We start from the raw sequence: 17,087 nt of genomic DNA, 5'->3' as shown, positions 1-17,087 counted from the left end.
TAGAGATTCAGCGCTACTCAGAAGAGAAGAGCCACACATTTGGAGACACTGGACACAGTCAAATAAAGCAGATAATAGATTCAAATAATAAGCTCTGCCTCTCCCTTTCTATTTGAAATACACAAACCCAGAGGTAAGGCAGACACACACGTCCTCACCCCTTTGCGGGACTATGAAGTTCTATGTTTTTGTTGGAAGCTGCTCATGTGTTGATCTTCAACGTGCTCCTCATGGCCAGTGTGGTGCTTAAGCAGTAGGCTTAGCTCAGTCTGTTGCTGAGGTGTAAATACTGCAATGTGTCTCTTGTTTGTGTGGGTGGGACCAATCAAGCAATGCATTCATTGGGATTCTGACAGCTTGCGTGACGAATGCAACCTCATCTGCTGAGACATTTAGATGGGATGGTGGAGATCTGCTCGCTTATCTTAAGGCGCACTGACATACAAGTATCATAAAACACATTGTGTCACTGTCCATTTCTCCCTCTTGGGTTTGCACTTTCCTTCAATCACATCCCCATGCACATGCAGAACACGTCAACTAAAATCTCTCTCCTTCTCGTTTATTCCAACAAACTTTACACTGACTAAGTTCCCTAAATGTAATATAGCTGTAGTTGCTGTATTATTATTATTATGCTGTACATTAAATACACATATGCATTTTATGTACAGTACATGTATGATGTAATGATCCCGAAAGGCGTGTCTCTGCAGTGATCTCACAAACCAGTAAGATCACTGGTGCAAAGCTACAGCTCCACAAAACAGCTATCTAGCGAGCCCGGGCCTGCTGCAGAGCAGACAGGAAGCACAGGCAGCATATATTTTGTGGCAGTCCAGATAACAATGAACACCATAAAAGATCCATTTCAATGATATCCCTCACTGTAATAAATGAAAGCATATCTCAGCTTAGAATATTGTAGCCACAACATCCTGCCTACCCAGTGTACAATGAATCACGTTTCTAACATTGGGATATTGTAGCTTGGACCAGCTTGCACCACTGTTACAGTGCCTGAGAAAGCAAGAGACACAAAGAAAGATGGGGGGGGCGGGGGGGAGTCATACCAAAGACTACAGCACCTGGGATAATCATAGCCACTCATAATGAGAAGGTTGTCACCTCAATGAGGTGAGCAGACTGCAACAGTGAAGTATAAGATGGTGTGACTGGAGGATGAGGTAAGGATAGGGCAGAGCTAAAGGAGCGGAAGGGAGTAGGAGGAGCCAGAGTTATAAATACAACATGCTGCGTGGCATGGAACAAGACCCCTTGCAGAAAGAGAAGAAGAAGAAAACTTCTCATCCATATATTTACCGTGGACTAATATTTACAGAAAAAGAAAAAAAACATGTCTGCCAGCAGTGATACGTCACATGACATTCGGTGTCCACAGGAGGTTCCAAACATTGGACAGCCGTCGCGCCGAGAAAAATGTGTGCTTCAGAATGCTTGCGCACAGCGACGGTGTCGATCTCGTTTTTGAGCGCGTCATTCGCACGTCTACTTTGACGACAGGGTGCGAAAAACCCAACATTCGAACGGCTCCTCCGACATCACGTTGTTCTGTCTCTGATTGAGCTGTGGGTGATTGTGAGAGACTGATTGAAAGAACTTTGTGTTATTCGGATATTTGCTCATTCGGTTTGTATTGTAACTTAGATTTCTGGGTTTTTTTTGGAGGGTTTTCTCCAGAGATGAATATGTAGCCGGGGGGCCATCCAAGTAAAGCTTAAAGAAACACTGCATGCTCAGCACCCTGCACCGGCTGCTTTTTCCATTCTGCAACCACATTGAGAACCTTGCATGCCAGTGGGCCGCATGGCAAAGAGAGACAGTATTTCCTATGGAGGGGTCGGTGTGAAAGCATAGCTCAGTCACCAAACAGGGATTCAGTCTGTTCCTCAAAGGCACATGGGGCAAAAACAAGGCTCATCTTAGGGTGTGCTTCCGACTCAAACACATGTGCTAAAAGGGGCCAGGGTGGTAAGTCATCCCAGGAAACATGCTTAAAATTCACTGCATGTATTTTAATCAGCAACAACAATAGACGGTAATATAAGAGGAGCAAGATCCAACAAGCTGAAATCTAATGCGACAAACTCTTACTTTCTCTCTATAGATTACTCACGCCCTCGACCAACATCCCTCGCTAGTGTTTAATTCAGTCACGCATTCACACACAGAAGGTTTCTGATCTCTATCTGATACATCCTTCATTGCACAGGTTCCTTCTGACCCATTACGTCACTGTCTCTCACACTCCTCAGCTATGCCAACTTGATACCCTCCACCCTCATCAACCCCCATCACCTCAAAGCGGTCCCTTACTAAATTTGGGAGCCCCCCCCCCAGATAACTCTAAAGCAGCCATGCGACACGCTGACTGGCTCTGCAAAAGCAGATTCGTCATATTTAGAGAGCTGGTGCTGCACTCGAGTCAAATCTCTTTCGGAGGTCTTGAGTTATCTCCCCTGTCTCAGTCCTAGGGAGAGTGAAAAATGATGCCTGGCCTTAAAAATACTTTGGTTTGATTGCAGTGTGCAGCGGGGCAGATTGCTGCACCGAGGGCGCCGCATTGGGACACAGCAGGATCTTACTGAGGCTCTGTTGGCGGGCTTTGAGTAGATAGGACTCCGGGGCAGCTCAGCATAAGACTAGATCAGTCTAGTCCTGGGAAGACACTGTCAGGGCTCCACTGGGAGGGGCAGACATCCAACAGCTCCTAATAGACATACCATCCATCACAATAATATGCCTTTCTGCTCACCGTCAGACGCCAGCTGATACAATCCTCTGGGTACGTACTGGGTAATTTGTTACTGTAAGTCACTTGAGCCCTTGGCCTCTTTCTTCCTTCAACCAATCACCGACTTTCATTCCGTGTGTAATTATGCACAAAAGTGTTTTTCCCTAAACTGAAAAAGCGCCTTCTCCCTCCTATCCATCTCATCCTGATATAGAAAATCCCTTCAGCACCCTTAAAACCACATTAGGCTTGGATCTCACACATAAAAAAATACATTTATTTGTACTGTACACACTATGACAATGCTGCATTCTTGTCCTAGCTTCAAGCCATTTGTCCTAAACTCTGCTGCTGTATGTTTTTTAAGGCTTTGTCAGCTTCTCTTCCCAACTGAATCTTTGGAACACGTCTCCTGGGAGATTTAGACTAAAGTGGCAATGGATCACATATCCCGCAAACTTTAACAGTGGGAGCCATGTGTGAGTCAGTAACCCAAAGGCAAGTCTGTAATAAAAGAACTGGATTGAATGCAACTCAGAAAGAAACACACTGAACCCACTCCTCTGTTGGGTGCCTTGGCTGTGGAGTGTGGGGTTAATGGAAAAAAGAGTTGAAGAGGAAGAAGAGGGGGGAACAGAGAAGAGACCTGGAAAATAACTGGTTGGGGTGGAATGCTACTTAGACAACAACATGGATAGGAGGGGGGGGGGGGGGGGGGGTGACCTATGGGAGAAAAGGCCAGAGAGATGTTAAAAACCTATAAATAGAGAAGAAGAAACCAGTTTCCATGGGGAGATGGTACGGAGGGAGGGACTGAGTCATAGAAATTGAGAGTAGAAGTGGAGGATACAAGGATAAGTTGCATGTGGAACAGAAAAAAAGAGGCTCGCAGGAAGCTTACAGGAGGGACTGAAGGTTGGAAACTCACCAAAAAAAACAGTGAACTAAGAGTCAAGAGTGAGTGGTGGTGGGAGGATGGTTGTTTACCTGGTCGTACTCCAGGGCCCCAGGGTACAGGGGCCAGCCCAGAAAAAGCTCAGCTATCACACAGCCTAGGGACCACATGTCTATGGCTTCACAAAACGGCAATCCCAAAATGACCTCTGGAGCCCTGTGGAACACACAAAACAGACTGTTAGAACAAGGACACACGAGAACACGTGAAAACAGTGACATGCTAGTAAATCGAAATCAGATCTCTGAAACAAACATTACAACTTCATAAACCAGCCATTAACTTTGATGCATTGTTTATATTTTCATAGGTACTGTGTTAATGCAGAAGCTAGAAAGTCACTTTATGGACTAGCAACAGTTTAAAACTGTTTTTTTAATAATTTTACTGCTGCATGTGTTGCTTTGTAGGCTGGTGGCTGATGTCTTGAGCAAATACAAATCCATTATTAGTAGTGTCGTGGAATTCCTGTTGATGGCCAGTCAAGATGGGAATTCCTGGTACATGTGTATCTGTGCCAAGTGAATTGTAAGTCAGTGTTGTGCGTGAGAGAGGCCTGTCCAAGTGTCAGTAGGTTAGCGGGTCAGCCAGGCTGGGATCAAGGCTTCGACCGGCTGTGATATCTGCTCTCGGCTGATAGGAAAGGAGCAGAACTGTCAAGAACTCTGTGTTTAAGACACACCACAAATCCTGTAAAGTGTGACAGTGCACTGACGGCATGATGTAGCCTGAATCTTCCTGTGCAGGAGTGGCCTCCAAACTCAATAAAATCCATAAGACACAATGGCGATCTAGCTTTAAGACCAACACCTATCGGATAATCGGGGGAAACAATACTGTGAATTGGCTTACCGGTAAATGCTTAGGGACGTATGTTGAGACATGGTAAACATGTCCTTCCATCCCTTATTGTATGCATACGGGGCTGGGCATAATTCAACATGCTGGATTATAATCATATTTCATTAGTAATGATGCCCTTATTGCCTACACAGACAGCATTACTCAGAATAACTCGGCCTAAAATGACGGCACACGTGTCACTGGCAGATATAATTTCACTTCCGCTCAGCATTTACACAATATATACCCTCAACAACTTACCAACATGACAGAATCCAGAGGATTGAAATAACGTAAAGAATGACGAGGATGAGATTTCTATTTTAGAAAGCTGGACATACCACCAACCAGACACCTTAGGCCATGCTGAGCCTTCACCCTGCTCGGCTCTAAAAGGATCCAGCAGACATTTACTCTGTGACGACTTTGGAGCCATGTGGGACCAAATGGCGTAGGACATATGGATAGCAACAGCATGTAAGACCTGCTATAATAAGTTTTAGACTTATTTATTACATGGTCCAAACAAATGCATGCAACAGCTGGCGCAGTAGGCAACATGGCAGCAGAAAACCAACCGGGGCAGTTATGCCAACCATCTCAGCCTCACAGGCATGTCCTATTTATAAGGAACAGGTTTTCCCTGGAGGAGCGAGCACAGAGAAGCAACATCTCAACACACACAATCATCAGGACATATAGTAATTCTGACCAGTACAACAAGGCATAAGACTGTTAGAGACTTCTCTGTAACCAAAACCTGACAGTCTTGCTTCTAGGCACTGGGATAGGTACATCGTGTTATTTTCTTTATATGGTTTTGTTCTTTCTCTAACCTGTCCCCCGCTGAATGCACAGTACCCAAAAGTCAAAGAGTGGAAAAAAAGAGAGCCGAACAGAAAACACCGGGTCCATGTTGCCATGGTATCACGCCCTAACTAATTAACTCAAGCCTCACCGCCCTCCTGTGAAACCAAATCCATTTTCCATCCTTAGGCTATGAAGTACAAGCTGAGGGGCCACCGAATGCTGCGGGAGCAGAAGATTTGTGACTGTTCACTGACGTGTACAAAAGCCCTGAAGGAAAAGGAAAGATGCAACAAAAAGAGAAGCAAGGCGATGGACTAGTATGCTGCCGTGTTGCTCCAACACTAAAGGAATAAGTGGGGAGATTCAATAAATGTCTCCTGAACAGGCACAAACTCAAACTAATTATAGCACAAAGCACCCATACATAAGTGGGTTGAAGGAATGAATAATGTGATAGAAGTTAAGTTTGTATGAAAGCTGAACATGCGTTTCCTCGGCCACAAGACAAAACTCCGTTCTGTTGGTCAGTTGATTGATACTACTGCGCTGTTGGAAGGCTGTAGATGAATGACTCTGGGTGAGACGAGAGTTGTCTCCAACATGTTCAAAGGTTTCCATAGAGCCTCACGAGTTATCGGTGAAAAACACGTCCAGAGGCAGCAGAGGGGAAGAAGAAGACACATCTTCAAAGAGGTCTCTGTGCCTGCTAGCAGCATCGTTCATAAACACAAGCCCCCAGTTCACTTTTACAGCTTCACCCTTTCTATCCCTGTGTATGTATACCATTGCATTTTTCAACAACTCGTGCTTTCAATGATTGTACTTAATAGATTCAGGCTGAATTGGTTTTGGTGTGGTCAATACAGAACAAGGCCTGACTGAGAATAACAAACTCTGCATTGGGCGCTGGCTCGTCTTTAATAGAAAACATCACCAACAGACCCTAATGCACAATGCCGAGCACAGCAGTAACAGCAGGCCCAGCACTGTGCCAAGTACAAACCAGCCACACTGCAGGTATGATAGTCAGTAACCACAAAATAAAACCTAAACAGGCAAGAGCAATGGTACCATTTGGTTGCCATTTTTTCCTTTACTGCTCTGACCAATGGAAACAAGTCTTTCCCTGGTCAACGAGTACAACTGCTTGCACCCTCACCTCAAACAGCTGCTTCCCTTCTACACCCATCTCTTCTCCTCCCTCTTTGTTTGTCTGCCTCTCATCCACAGAGAGGCTGAGGCTCAAGGCAATGTTGTGCGAGTAGAAGCAACACAAACACGATGCGTAGAGATTCCAAAGCACACAGTGTACGTGTGCACTACATTGTTGACCCAGAGGTTCAGAAGAACTCCTCAAATATTGGAAATAAGTCAAGTATTCCATCCTGATATCTTACATCAAGGCACAGACAAACATTCAAACATATTTCTTTAACCTATGCGGCATTTTTATGTCACTATTTATCAATTAAATTGAACATTTAATCATTTTGAGTTCATAAAGTTCTGCTGAGTTGTTGATTGTGTCTCCAGCTGCTTTGGAACAACAGAAATAGGCAAACACAAGAAGTGAATTAAACACTTTTAAAAAAAGAACAAAGCTTTAAGTAGCCTTTGTCAACAGGGCACCAGCTTTGCACATTGTCATTATAACTCTGAACACATTTGATTGATGGCTGTATTGGTGCCCGGCTTGCTGGCTAACACTTAACACAACATTTCTGGAGTTGTTGGAAAGTGTATTTGTATTTTGACGGTGGCTTACTGTTCTTTTTGCTTCCGGTATTTGTGTCAAGTTGGGCTAAATATACCCGACCGACATATTTCCATATTGTACTCTGTACTGAACAGATACATTGATATTAATCCTCTTCTCTGACTGAGGAAGCAAACAAACATTTCCCAAGATGTCAGTGTTCCTTTGATACGCATGTCTGGTACGTGTTTTTTTTCTTTTGTTGCATCTTATTTTTATCTCACCTGAACAACAAAGTGCAGACACGAGTGATATTCTTTGAAAGAAGGGCCGTGGCAGAGTAGAGAAATGATCTCCATCTGGAATTGTTATTCATGGCCATTATCTCACAGTCCAAAAATAGTTCTCTGGTCCTTCCTGCTCCGTCCTCACAGGGAGGAACCAAGTGTAAAGTGGCCTCCTACCAGCTCACACACAGAACAGCAAATAAGGGTGGCTACACTTAGCGAGGGTGTCAACGTCATTGCATGATTACACAGGCCTTTCAGTAAGCTTGTTCTGATAAATAAAACTAATTTGGGCTAAACTGCGGTCGGCCTAAGTTCAGCCACCAGGACAACAAACTGACTCGCGGTGACTCCGTGATGGAAGAATGGCGCTTTGGTGCACATCTCTTCCAGGAACTGTAATTCCACACACTCTCAGGGCATCCTGCATTATTCAGTGGAACACAGAGGCAGTGCAGCAAAGGCGGAAGTAGCACTTGCACTCTGATCTGCACGGACCTTAAATTAAGGATACTGGGCTTGAGACACGTTTTAGACATGATCACCATTCAAAGGGCTGACATGGAGCCAGTGTTTAAGAAAGACCCGATTTTTAAGTTCAGGTGGACTGAACTCCACCATCGGGACAACATCACAAGAACCGTTGCCTGACGATAATTTAAAAAATATAAGGGGACATTTTAACATAAAAACATTTGTTTTCTTGCACGCCTATATGGAAATCCCTTGACCGACGTCATATAAACGATCTAAAAGTAGCTGGCCCAGCTTAACCCATTGAGACTGGACATTAAGGAGCAATTTATTGTTATTCGACATAGATGCTTTTGTTATTTGATGAGAAGAAACAAATTCTTGTGATGATTTTAAAGTAATAATCTTGAAGATTTGTATTTGAATAAATGTTTTTCCAATTAAGTCACTGTCCATCTTGGAATGAGGTAACATGGAGGTTATGGAGCCTGTGGCCTCGTGAAAGCATTTGCATTATTATGAGCTGGGTGTCTGTGGCGAGCGAAACTCTGGGAAGTGAGATCGAAAAAAAACACAGCTGCAAAACAGAGATCTTTGAGGTTGTGACTTTTAAAACAATGGCGACAGACGAACCACAGTTTATTCATTAACTGAACTCTCTTTCACGCCTATCATTCATTAGAATGCACGGCAAAAGGAGCTATCAGCAATTTACAGCCTTGAGTTGACAATCTTTGCTCGTTGTTGCCAGCTGCATGGCCTCAGTCATGAAGGAGGACATTTTCAAGGTGAAGTCTCACAAGTTCTCCATGAACATTTCACCCCAAAACCATTACTTCATGAAAACACCAATGAGGACATACCGGCTTTCTGATCTTAGAATGTGAAGCCTTTTCTTTTGTTATTATGTTTGAACCGTTTGTGGAATTACCAACTCAAAAACAGGCAGAACAGAATGGCAAGCATTTATTGTGAAGCAGTGGTATCACAGCACATGAACACTGAACTATGTCTTCCCACTGCGGTATTATCATTCATTTTGTTGGATTATTCAAACAATATTTGGACCATAACACAGACAAAAGCCCACAATCAGGTGCTCACTGAGTTGCGTGTGCACACATTTAACATCATGTAGCAAAACGTTTGCAGCTTTGCTGGAGGATAGCAAAACGCTCTTTCATAAAAATAAAATGAATCGTACCTGCTCTGTTAACTGCAGCAATTATTGTTATTCATCAACAAAAACGTTTTATATTAAAACAATGTGACCGTTGGCACAGCACCTGAGAAGTCGTTTGTAGCAGCTGTAAACATAAAGCATGTCAGCGTGTGACGCAGATGGACTGAAGTGATCAGCAATGAGCCTTTAGCATGTGCGCATGAGTTTGGAATATTCTCTTAAGGGAGCTCCTTCTGTCACAGATCCAACATGAAGATTAAAAAAAAGGTTAAATATGAATAGGGATACTGATATGACACAGGATCAAAGTGGACTGACAACCAAACAGCTTGTTCATAAAGCACCATGAGAGCTAACCTTGATGCCTCACTTAGATTCTTGCTAACTGACAGATTACATGATACTGAGGCCATGTAAATACCTGGAAACTACCCACTAACCCAGAGAAGTACACAGTTCATAAAGGGGGAGACTCCTGTGTGCCCAAAAGTTCCCACACACACAAAACGAGTTTCAAATACTCTCTGGCGTTTACTTTTCGGGGAAAGGTTAATCCAGTAGTCTCAGACCAAATATTCCATGCGTAGTTAGGAGAATGAACAACCGCTTGTCGTTTACATCTAGAGAAGACTTTTTCCTTTTGCCCATGCTGTATTGTTGCATAGGAACACAAACAAATAAGTGTTAACAGTAACAATGCTGCCGTCTTTGGCCAAATGTGTGAGTAACATTAAGAGAAATAAAAAATCAAAATGAATAAGAGAGAGGACACTGCATCTGCACATCCAAATAATTTACGACCACGTCTCATTTCCATCGAATTTTAATCAGAGTCATTTCCATATTGTTTGTAATCGTTTAGTTGAATATTGAAAACTGGATAGAAATGGTGGGGCCAATTCCATAACATTGAGCTCCACCTGAGCTGACTGTGTAAATGCTTGTAAGTTGTGGAGGTGGCTGGTGCATCTGTCAAAGTTATTGATTTGATGAAGCCGAGAGGTCACTTTAGATTATAATGCTGCGCACAAAACACACACAGACGGATATATGAAAATGAAAACAGCTGACGTTGGAGCTGGTTGACCTTGAGTGAGTAAGTGAGAGCTCTCTAGTATTTCATTCTGCCGGCCTCTGTGCTTCACCATCTATAGAAGTCAAAGCCCACTGGCCGGCATCCCAGCAGCTATTTTAAGCAACCCTTCACTCTTAGCCTCAGCAACGCTGGTCCCTCACAGTATGCTTTGTATACGCCCGTCTGCGAGGGGGTAGAAACTACAGAGAACTGACAGTAATAGGTATAATATGGTATGTAATCATTTGTTCTTTTTACTTCAGGATAAAAACATGTTGCGACACAAGTCACTCCTTTATCGAACAATCTTCCGACCTGTGTTATCAAAATACAAAACCATGCAACACCTGCGAGGAACTGCTGCTCCTCTTAAGTTTGAGGTTGACAGAAGTGACAAACGGAGCTGAAGCAGCTGCACTGTTTACATCCTCCCCCACAAAAGTACAAGCAAAGCACGGCAGGTCTATTTTGAGCAACTTCCTGAAATAAGTGCAGAGTACAACATGACAATACTCACAAAAAAAAAAACATGAATTGATTGTTTGGGATGAAGAGAGAATGAAATAATTATGCGTCGTATTTTTCCCATAATTTCCTTAAAATGGGTCAAAGCCAGTAGGGTCTACTCACTCTAGTCTGTGAGAAAAGCTCCGGTAAATGCAAATGAGGACAGACGTCAAATCATCTTTTTGCTTGTTTTTTCTTCTTCTTCATCAACAGTATTTGTATTCCCTGCAGGGCGTACTGCTTCACTGTCTCAGTGCGCAGGCAGTGAGAATTATTCAAATGCCTCTCACTACAGCTAGTATTGACCTGAATGTTGCTCATGAATCCTGCTCACTTCTTTAAGCCTTAGAAACCAAGACTTAAGACAAAAAAAATAAAAAAATCTGTGCTACAAAATCCACCGACTTAAAACACGCCATCCGAGTAGATTTCACATATTCTTGCCACACTGTGACGAGCTGTCAGAAACTGTGACCTGGAGACTTAAAAAGCGAACATTCCCAATAGTTCATGGACAACACAAACTGCTGTTATGTATGTACCGAGCCCTGAATGTTTCCAACAATTACCAAATATAGGTGCCTCGTGGTTTTCTGATCAGCTTCATTTTTTATTTTGTCATTAAAATGTCCCACGTCTAGATCTAAATTCACCTTTTCAACAAACGTCATGTGTTTCAGGTCGGTCTGGAGTTAATGTACAGTCGTCTCTCTTTTGACATGTTGGATCAAGATGATCACATCACAACTCATGGAAATTAGATACCGACTTGACGGTGCTGTGTGGGAGAGTGAGAGAGAGTTGAGGGGGGGGAGAATTGATCAGGCAGAGGAAAACCACAAACTACATCGATCACTCCGCAGCATCAAGCTACTGCAGTCCACCTCTTAGCGGTTATAGGAGGTCATCAGAGAGGGAGACCCAGTTAATCTTGCCTGCTAGTATGGACCTATGCCACCCATTTGAGTCAGACCATTGTTTCTCCAAACCGCGACGCAGTAGACATGTTATACCCTAGAGCGCATACTTATGTTTGGAACGGCATTCGGGAATTTCTCTCCCAACCTTTCTTGACTCAATCCAACTGTTCACACTATGTATTCAAGTCAGCCTTCAAATATTTGCCAAGCCATTCTTTTTCTATCATAGTAAGGCTAAGCTGCTTCACGCTGAAGATGTCCACAAAGTCAATAAAAAATATGTTTCTTAATGTTTTAAACACTATTTTTCCCCAGGCAGTAGGGACATGCGAGTCTGTAATCTGCCAGTAAACACTGCAGGGTCACGTTTTTTCAGAGTCTGTGGTATGCGAGTCCTAAACAGGCAGGATGTTGTGCAGTATGGGAGACATTTCCTTGTTTTGCTAGAGGACGGACATTTTTTAACCCAACTGTGACCGTCCGGACACCAACAGAGACGGAAATTAGTTTGAATTGCACTGAAAAAAAGCTTTTTTGTACTCACCTATAGTACCGAGACTGGAGGTACGTGGAGCACACTGCTTTGGACACATGGCTGGCGGAACCAAAGTCGATCACCTTCACCCTGTAGGGTTGTCTCACTGGGTCCACCAGCATTATGTTCTCCGGCTTGAGGTCTGCGTGAATCAGACCCATGCTCTTCAGCTTCTTCAGAGCCGTAGCTACCTGCTGCAGCACAGGTCTGATCACCTTCAGGGGCAGCGGGCTGAACTTATTCTGCTTCAGGAAGTCGTACAGGTTCTGCTCCAGCATCTCAAACACCAGGCAGGTGTGGCTGCGGTGCTGGAAGCATTCGAAGGCTCGCACCAGGTTGTGCTCCTCTGCGTTCTCCCCGCTCAGGCGAGCGAGGATGCCTACTTCGATTTGACCCTGCCGTGCGTATGAAGGGTGGTTCTTCAGGATCTTCACAGCCACCACCTCCCCCGTGCCCCTCTTCCAGCACTTTACAACCTGGCCAAATGTGCCGCGTCCCAGGAAATCCAGCACTTCATAAGTATTCTTCATGGAACACAGGACTTCATGCTGTACGACCTGATAGTCCCCGTCCCCTCCTCCCGCTGCACCTACACCCTGTTTCGAGGGGCCCCCTCCGGCCCCCGGCGCAGTCATGGTTGCGTTCCCCACATTCGTCGTTTGCATCATGGCGGGCATCATTGACAGTTCCTCCACAATCTGCATGGTGCTCCCTCGGTTATCCAGCTCCTCACTTTTACGTTTCAGCCGGCATCGCTGAGAGCTGTCAGCCGAGTTCAAACCTCCACAGTTCTCTTCTTCTCCGTCACCCTCCTCCTCTCCCCTTCCCTCACCTCCTCCACTGCAGCCCTCTCCCCCTCCTCCTGCCCCTGTTGCTCCACTGCTGCCCCAACTTGCTGTGTCTGTCTGCTGCTGCTGCTCTTTGCCCTGCGAGTGAACAACCCCTGTGTCCGGTAGCTGCTGGGCCGCAGCCGGGCCTCGTCGTCCTCCTACTCCTCCGCCTCTATTACCAGTCTGTTGTCTCTGTACACCACGCACCACCGTCTGCACCGGGTACTGTTGTCCTCCTCGCACTTTCACACCCACTGCCAAGTCTCGGTTTACAAACGAGTGGGCTTGTTTGGTTGGGTGCACGATTCCAAGGGCTCTGCTGCTCAGATAGGTCTGTGGGTGTGCCCTCTCATGGTACACACAGCTGCTGGGCTCAACTCTGAGTTTCTTCACACTGCTAAAGGCACTTGTCTGGGTTTGATAAATGTGTGGTGGGTAGACCAAGACTTGTGAGGCCATACCTGCAGAGAAAGAGAATAAAGCAACAGGTCGTTAGTTTGGATCCTTTTTAGCATGTTACATAAAATGGGGCCATTTTAATAAACTACACTGAGGATGAGGTAATGTGGCAAGTGTGTGTAATGTAGAACACTTATAATTCACATATTGTGTTTTCCTGTTTTTATTCGCTTATGGTGGAGGGCGAGTTTTAAGTTACAATGAGTCTAAAATAACTAACAGACACCCCAAATCCCATTTTGTTGTTTTAATTACCCCTACTTGATGACATCACAACTATAATTGCCCCCCCTCCACACTAATATCAGTCACCCCAACCTCACACATCAAATGGATCAGGGCAAGATAACATTTTATAGTAGAGTGCTTAAGAACCACTTCACCATTGTGGCCCATCCACTGCGATCCCACTAACACCTCCACACAGCGGATGACTAACTTCTCAAAGGTTTGTCCGACCTTTCCCTGCGTCCCACTGCAGGTTTCTAGGCAACCAATAGAGGGAGCGAGGATAGGATACAGACAAAGAGAGGCAAATAAAGTTACAAAAGCATCATCAGGCCCACAAGTCCAATTACCTAAAACAGGATTTATGTTTCTCTCTTTCCCCATAATGTGTGTGTATAATATTCTGAAACTCACTTGTGAAAAAAACGGTTACAAGTTTCACAATCATCTTTAAAATCCATATTCAAAACTGTTACGGTAACTATGACCTACTTTCATTCAAGCAGCTGTTCCCCCAATGGTTCCCATATTTTAATAAACAGTTCATTTACCTCCAAAAAGTAACAAATGACAAAAATGAATCAATGTTCCAAGTGCTGTGTATAAAGAAGCTAGTTTTACTAGCACTACTACTACAACCTTAAATATCTTATTTCCGCATCTTATTTTTTTTAAATCCGTTTCTAAAACTTTATCTGAAAAAGGATAACACAAGCGAGTCAGGTTTGGGCAATAGTGGCCCCGTAGACTCTGCTAAAATAAATCCCCATGATGGATAACAATTATTAAGTCAACAAAGAATAAAGACACTTTTAGGTGTATTTTACCTTTAACTCACGAGATGCAGGTAGCATGTTTTATACTTAACCCTCCTGTTACCTTCAAATTTACTAACATCTTTTACTATTGGGGTCAATTTGACCCCAGCAATTTCAACCTCCAGAAAATGATCATAATTCAAATTTTTCTCCAAGTTTATGTATTAGGAACTTTTTGCTTGTTTGTTGACTACCTAAATAGCGCATTAAATAAAAAATAAAAAGACACCCACCCCCTTAAACATCCGGGAATATCTGTTAAGAGACTATGGAGAAATATGCAGATCAGAATAAAATCTCACATTTAAAAGAGATCATTTGTTGGTGTTTTAATGGCTTTATATTATCTCTAAGTACATATTTTTGTTATCTGTAAAGTTTGGAATGAAAAACTATTTATGTTATTAAGACGAGTAACATTCGTTATGTTCGGGGTCAATTTGACCCCAGGAAAAACAAAACCAATTTCCAAAATTTTGAAGGATTTTATTTTTTTTAAAGATCATCATCATCATCATCAGAACATCAGTAAAGAACACATACCACTTCTGTATGTACAAAAAAACTATAAAAAAAAGACATGTGTGCATCAGGGATTGTTCTATGCTACTAATGCGAATATGTATGTGCGAGATAGTAAAAAACAAAGTTACATGGTCACTAAAATTAGTTTGACAGAATACGAACTGACAGAATATGAAGAGTATGTTATTTTTACTTCAGCCCACCAGAAGGTACATTCCAGCCTGTTGTTTGCACTACTGTACACATGATGTGCAGAGAGTGCATGCATGTTCCTTGCAGATGTATTTCACACAGGTGTTGCTGGTCTTGGAGTCATTTCTGTTGGGACAGACCTGGCACCTGCCACGTTTCTTGCCTCCAGTTTGAACCACGAGAGGAGTTGGGGTGTATGTCTCTGTTTGGATGTCCTTCACAACGGTTGCAGCAGCTGTTGATGCTCTCGGAAGGCACCGTCTTCTCTCGATATGAGGTTTCACCAACGCGTAACCCAGTTGCTCCAGGAAAATCCTCCTTTGACTCAGTTTTCCGCTGTTCCAGTCCTTGTTCATTTCCCTCCATATTACAAAGGCATTGTAGGCGCTCACATCAATGATGTTGAAGAAAATTACAAGGGGCCAACGGGCAGTCATGCGTCGGCAGCTGTATGTGGCTGTGACCGTGTCCAGGTTATCAACACCTCCCTTTGTCTCATTGTAGTCCAAGACCATTTGTGGTTTTTTGTCTTCTCTGGTGCTCAGGACAGCATCTTTATGCATGGTGCTCATCAGCAGGACATTTTTCCCTTTCTTGGGGCAGTAGGAGACGACAGTGGCTTTGTCAGTAAAGGCAAACATTTAAGATGTTACCTTCCTGTTCTTCATCAAAAGCAGCTCAGTGGGAAGCTCCGGCTTGTTTTTTCTCACTGTTGTGAGGGTTTTAAGTTTTATTTCATGCATTCAGTGTCTGTGAGATGGGGTTTGAGGAATGTGCAGGAGTGGGGGTGGTGTGAAAGTGGCAGGGAGAGGTGTGAAGTTTAGGACAATGGGGCATAGGCCCAGGTGGGGCTTGTTGGACTTCAGCCAATCAGTGAGCTGATCGATGAGCTGAGGAATGCAACTTTGAGGGGACAAAGGGTGTGAAGCACGGGGGGTTTTCAGATCTTCTGCTGGCCACCGAGGAGGCAGACCAGCCTTCTGGGTGGCTCGGATTGGATCTCACATTTGATTTTATATATATAGGTTTGTTTTGTTAAAAATTGTGTGATTAGGTTTGTAACTGTTTGTATCTGTTTTTATGCTTCTTGGATAATAAATCCATTTGATTTTTACTTTAACCTGCTGTTGTGTTTTGGAGGCGATTGAGACAGCATGGCTGCAGGGGGGGGGGGCGATTTCTCCCTGTGTCCAGAAGTTGTGGCCTTAACAAATTTGGCACCCCAGATGGGACTTGACGAACTCTAAGACGGGGATGTGGGACCGCGGATACTTTCGGAGTGTACACGAATAAAAGGTGAGCAGAGCCATTTTAATAAAAATCTGTTTTGGTAATCTTAGCCGAAAGTGTTCACGGACCGCATAGACCCTGAGGGCCGCATCTGGGCACAGAGAAAGACCGCAGAGTAACCTGAAGCTGGAAAAGTGCATTCTCCTGAAATTTACGCTAAATAAGACCTCAGAGAGGCCGGGTTGGAGTCCCGCAATGTGCTAAATAAGACCTCAGAGAGGCCGGGTTGGAGTCCCGCAATGTGCTAAATAAGACCTCAGAGAGGCCGGGTTAGAGTCCCGAGGCGGGGTTGGAGTCCCACGCTAAATAAGACCTCAGAGAGGCCGGGTTGGAGTCCCGCAATGTGTTAAATAAGACCTCAGAGAGGCCGGGTTAGAGTCCCGCAATGTGCTAAATAAGACCTCAGAGAGGCCGGGTTGGAGTCCCGCAATGTGCTAAATAAGACCTCAGAGAGGCCGGGTTGGAGTCCCGCAATGTGCTAAATAAGACCTCAGAGAGGCCGGGTTGGAGTCCCGCAATGTGCTAAATAAGACCTCAGAGAGGCCGGGTTGGAGTCCCGCAATGTGCTAAATAAGACCTCAGAGAGGCCGGGTTAGAGTCCCGAGGCGGGGTTGGAGTCCCACGCTAAATAAGACCTCAGAGAGGCCGGGTTGGAGTCCCGCAATGTGATATGGAGAATACAGCAAAAAAAATAAAATTAAAATA

At 44.2% G+C, this 17,087-nt stretch overlaps 1 protein-coding gene across 2 annotated transcripts in view; it reads right to left on the bottom strand.

Annotated features, from left to right (window-relative positions):
- hipk3b (homeodomain interacting protein kinase 3b) overlaps positions 1-17,087 on the bottom strand; it is a 33,574-nt gene that overhangs the window by 8,911 nt on the left and 7,576 nt on the right. For both annotated transcript variants that reach the window (XM_079294810.1, XM_079294811.1), the window contains exons 2-3: positions 12,050-13,331; positions 3,743-3,866 (exon numbers count right to left, since the gene is read on the bottom strand). In XM_079294810.1, the coding sequence (XP_079150936.1) occupies positions 3,743-3,866; positions 12,050-13,331 (1,406 nt within the window). The remainder of the gene's footprint in view (positions 1-3,742; positions 3,867-12,049; positions 13,332-17,087) is intronic.

This window comes from Melanostigma gelatinosum (genome assembly GCF_949748355.1).
Source record: "Melanostigma gelatinosum genome assembly, chromosome: 2".
NCBI classification, from domain to species: Eukaryota; Metazoa; Chordata; class Actinopteri; order Perciformes; family Zoarcidae; genus Melanostigma; species Melanostigma gelatinosum.
The sequence above is the reverse complement of the archived record's forward strand: the minus strand, read 5'-3'. Positions and strand labels throughout refer to the sequence as shown.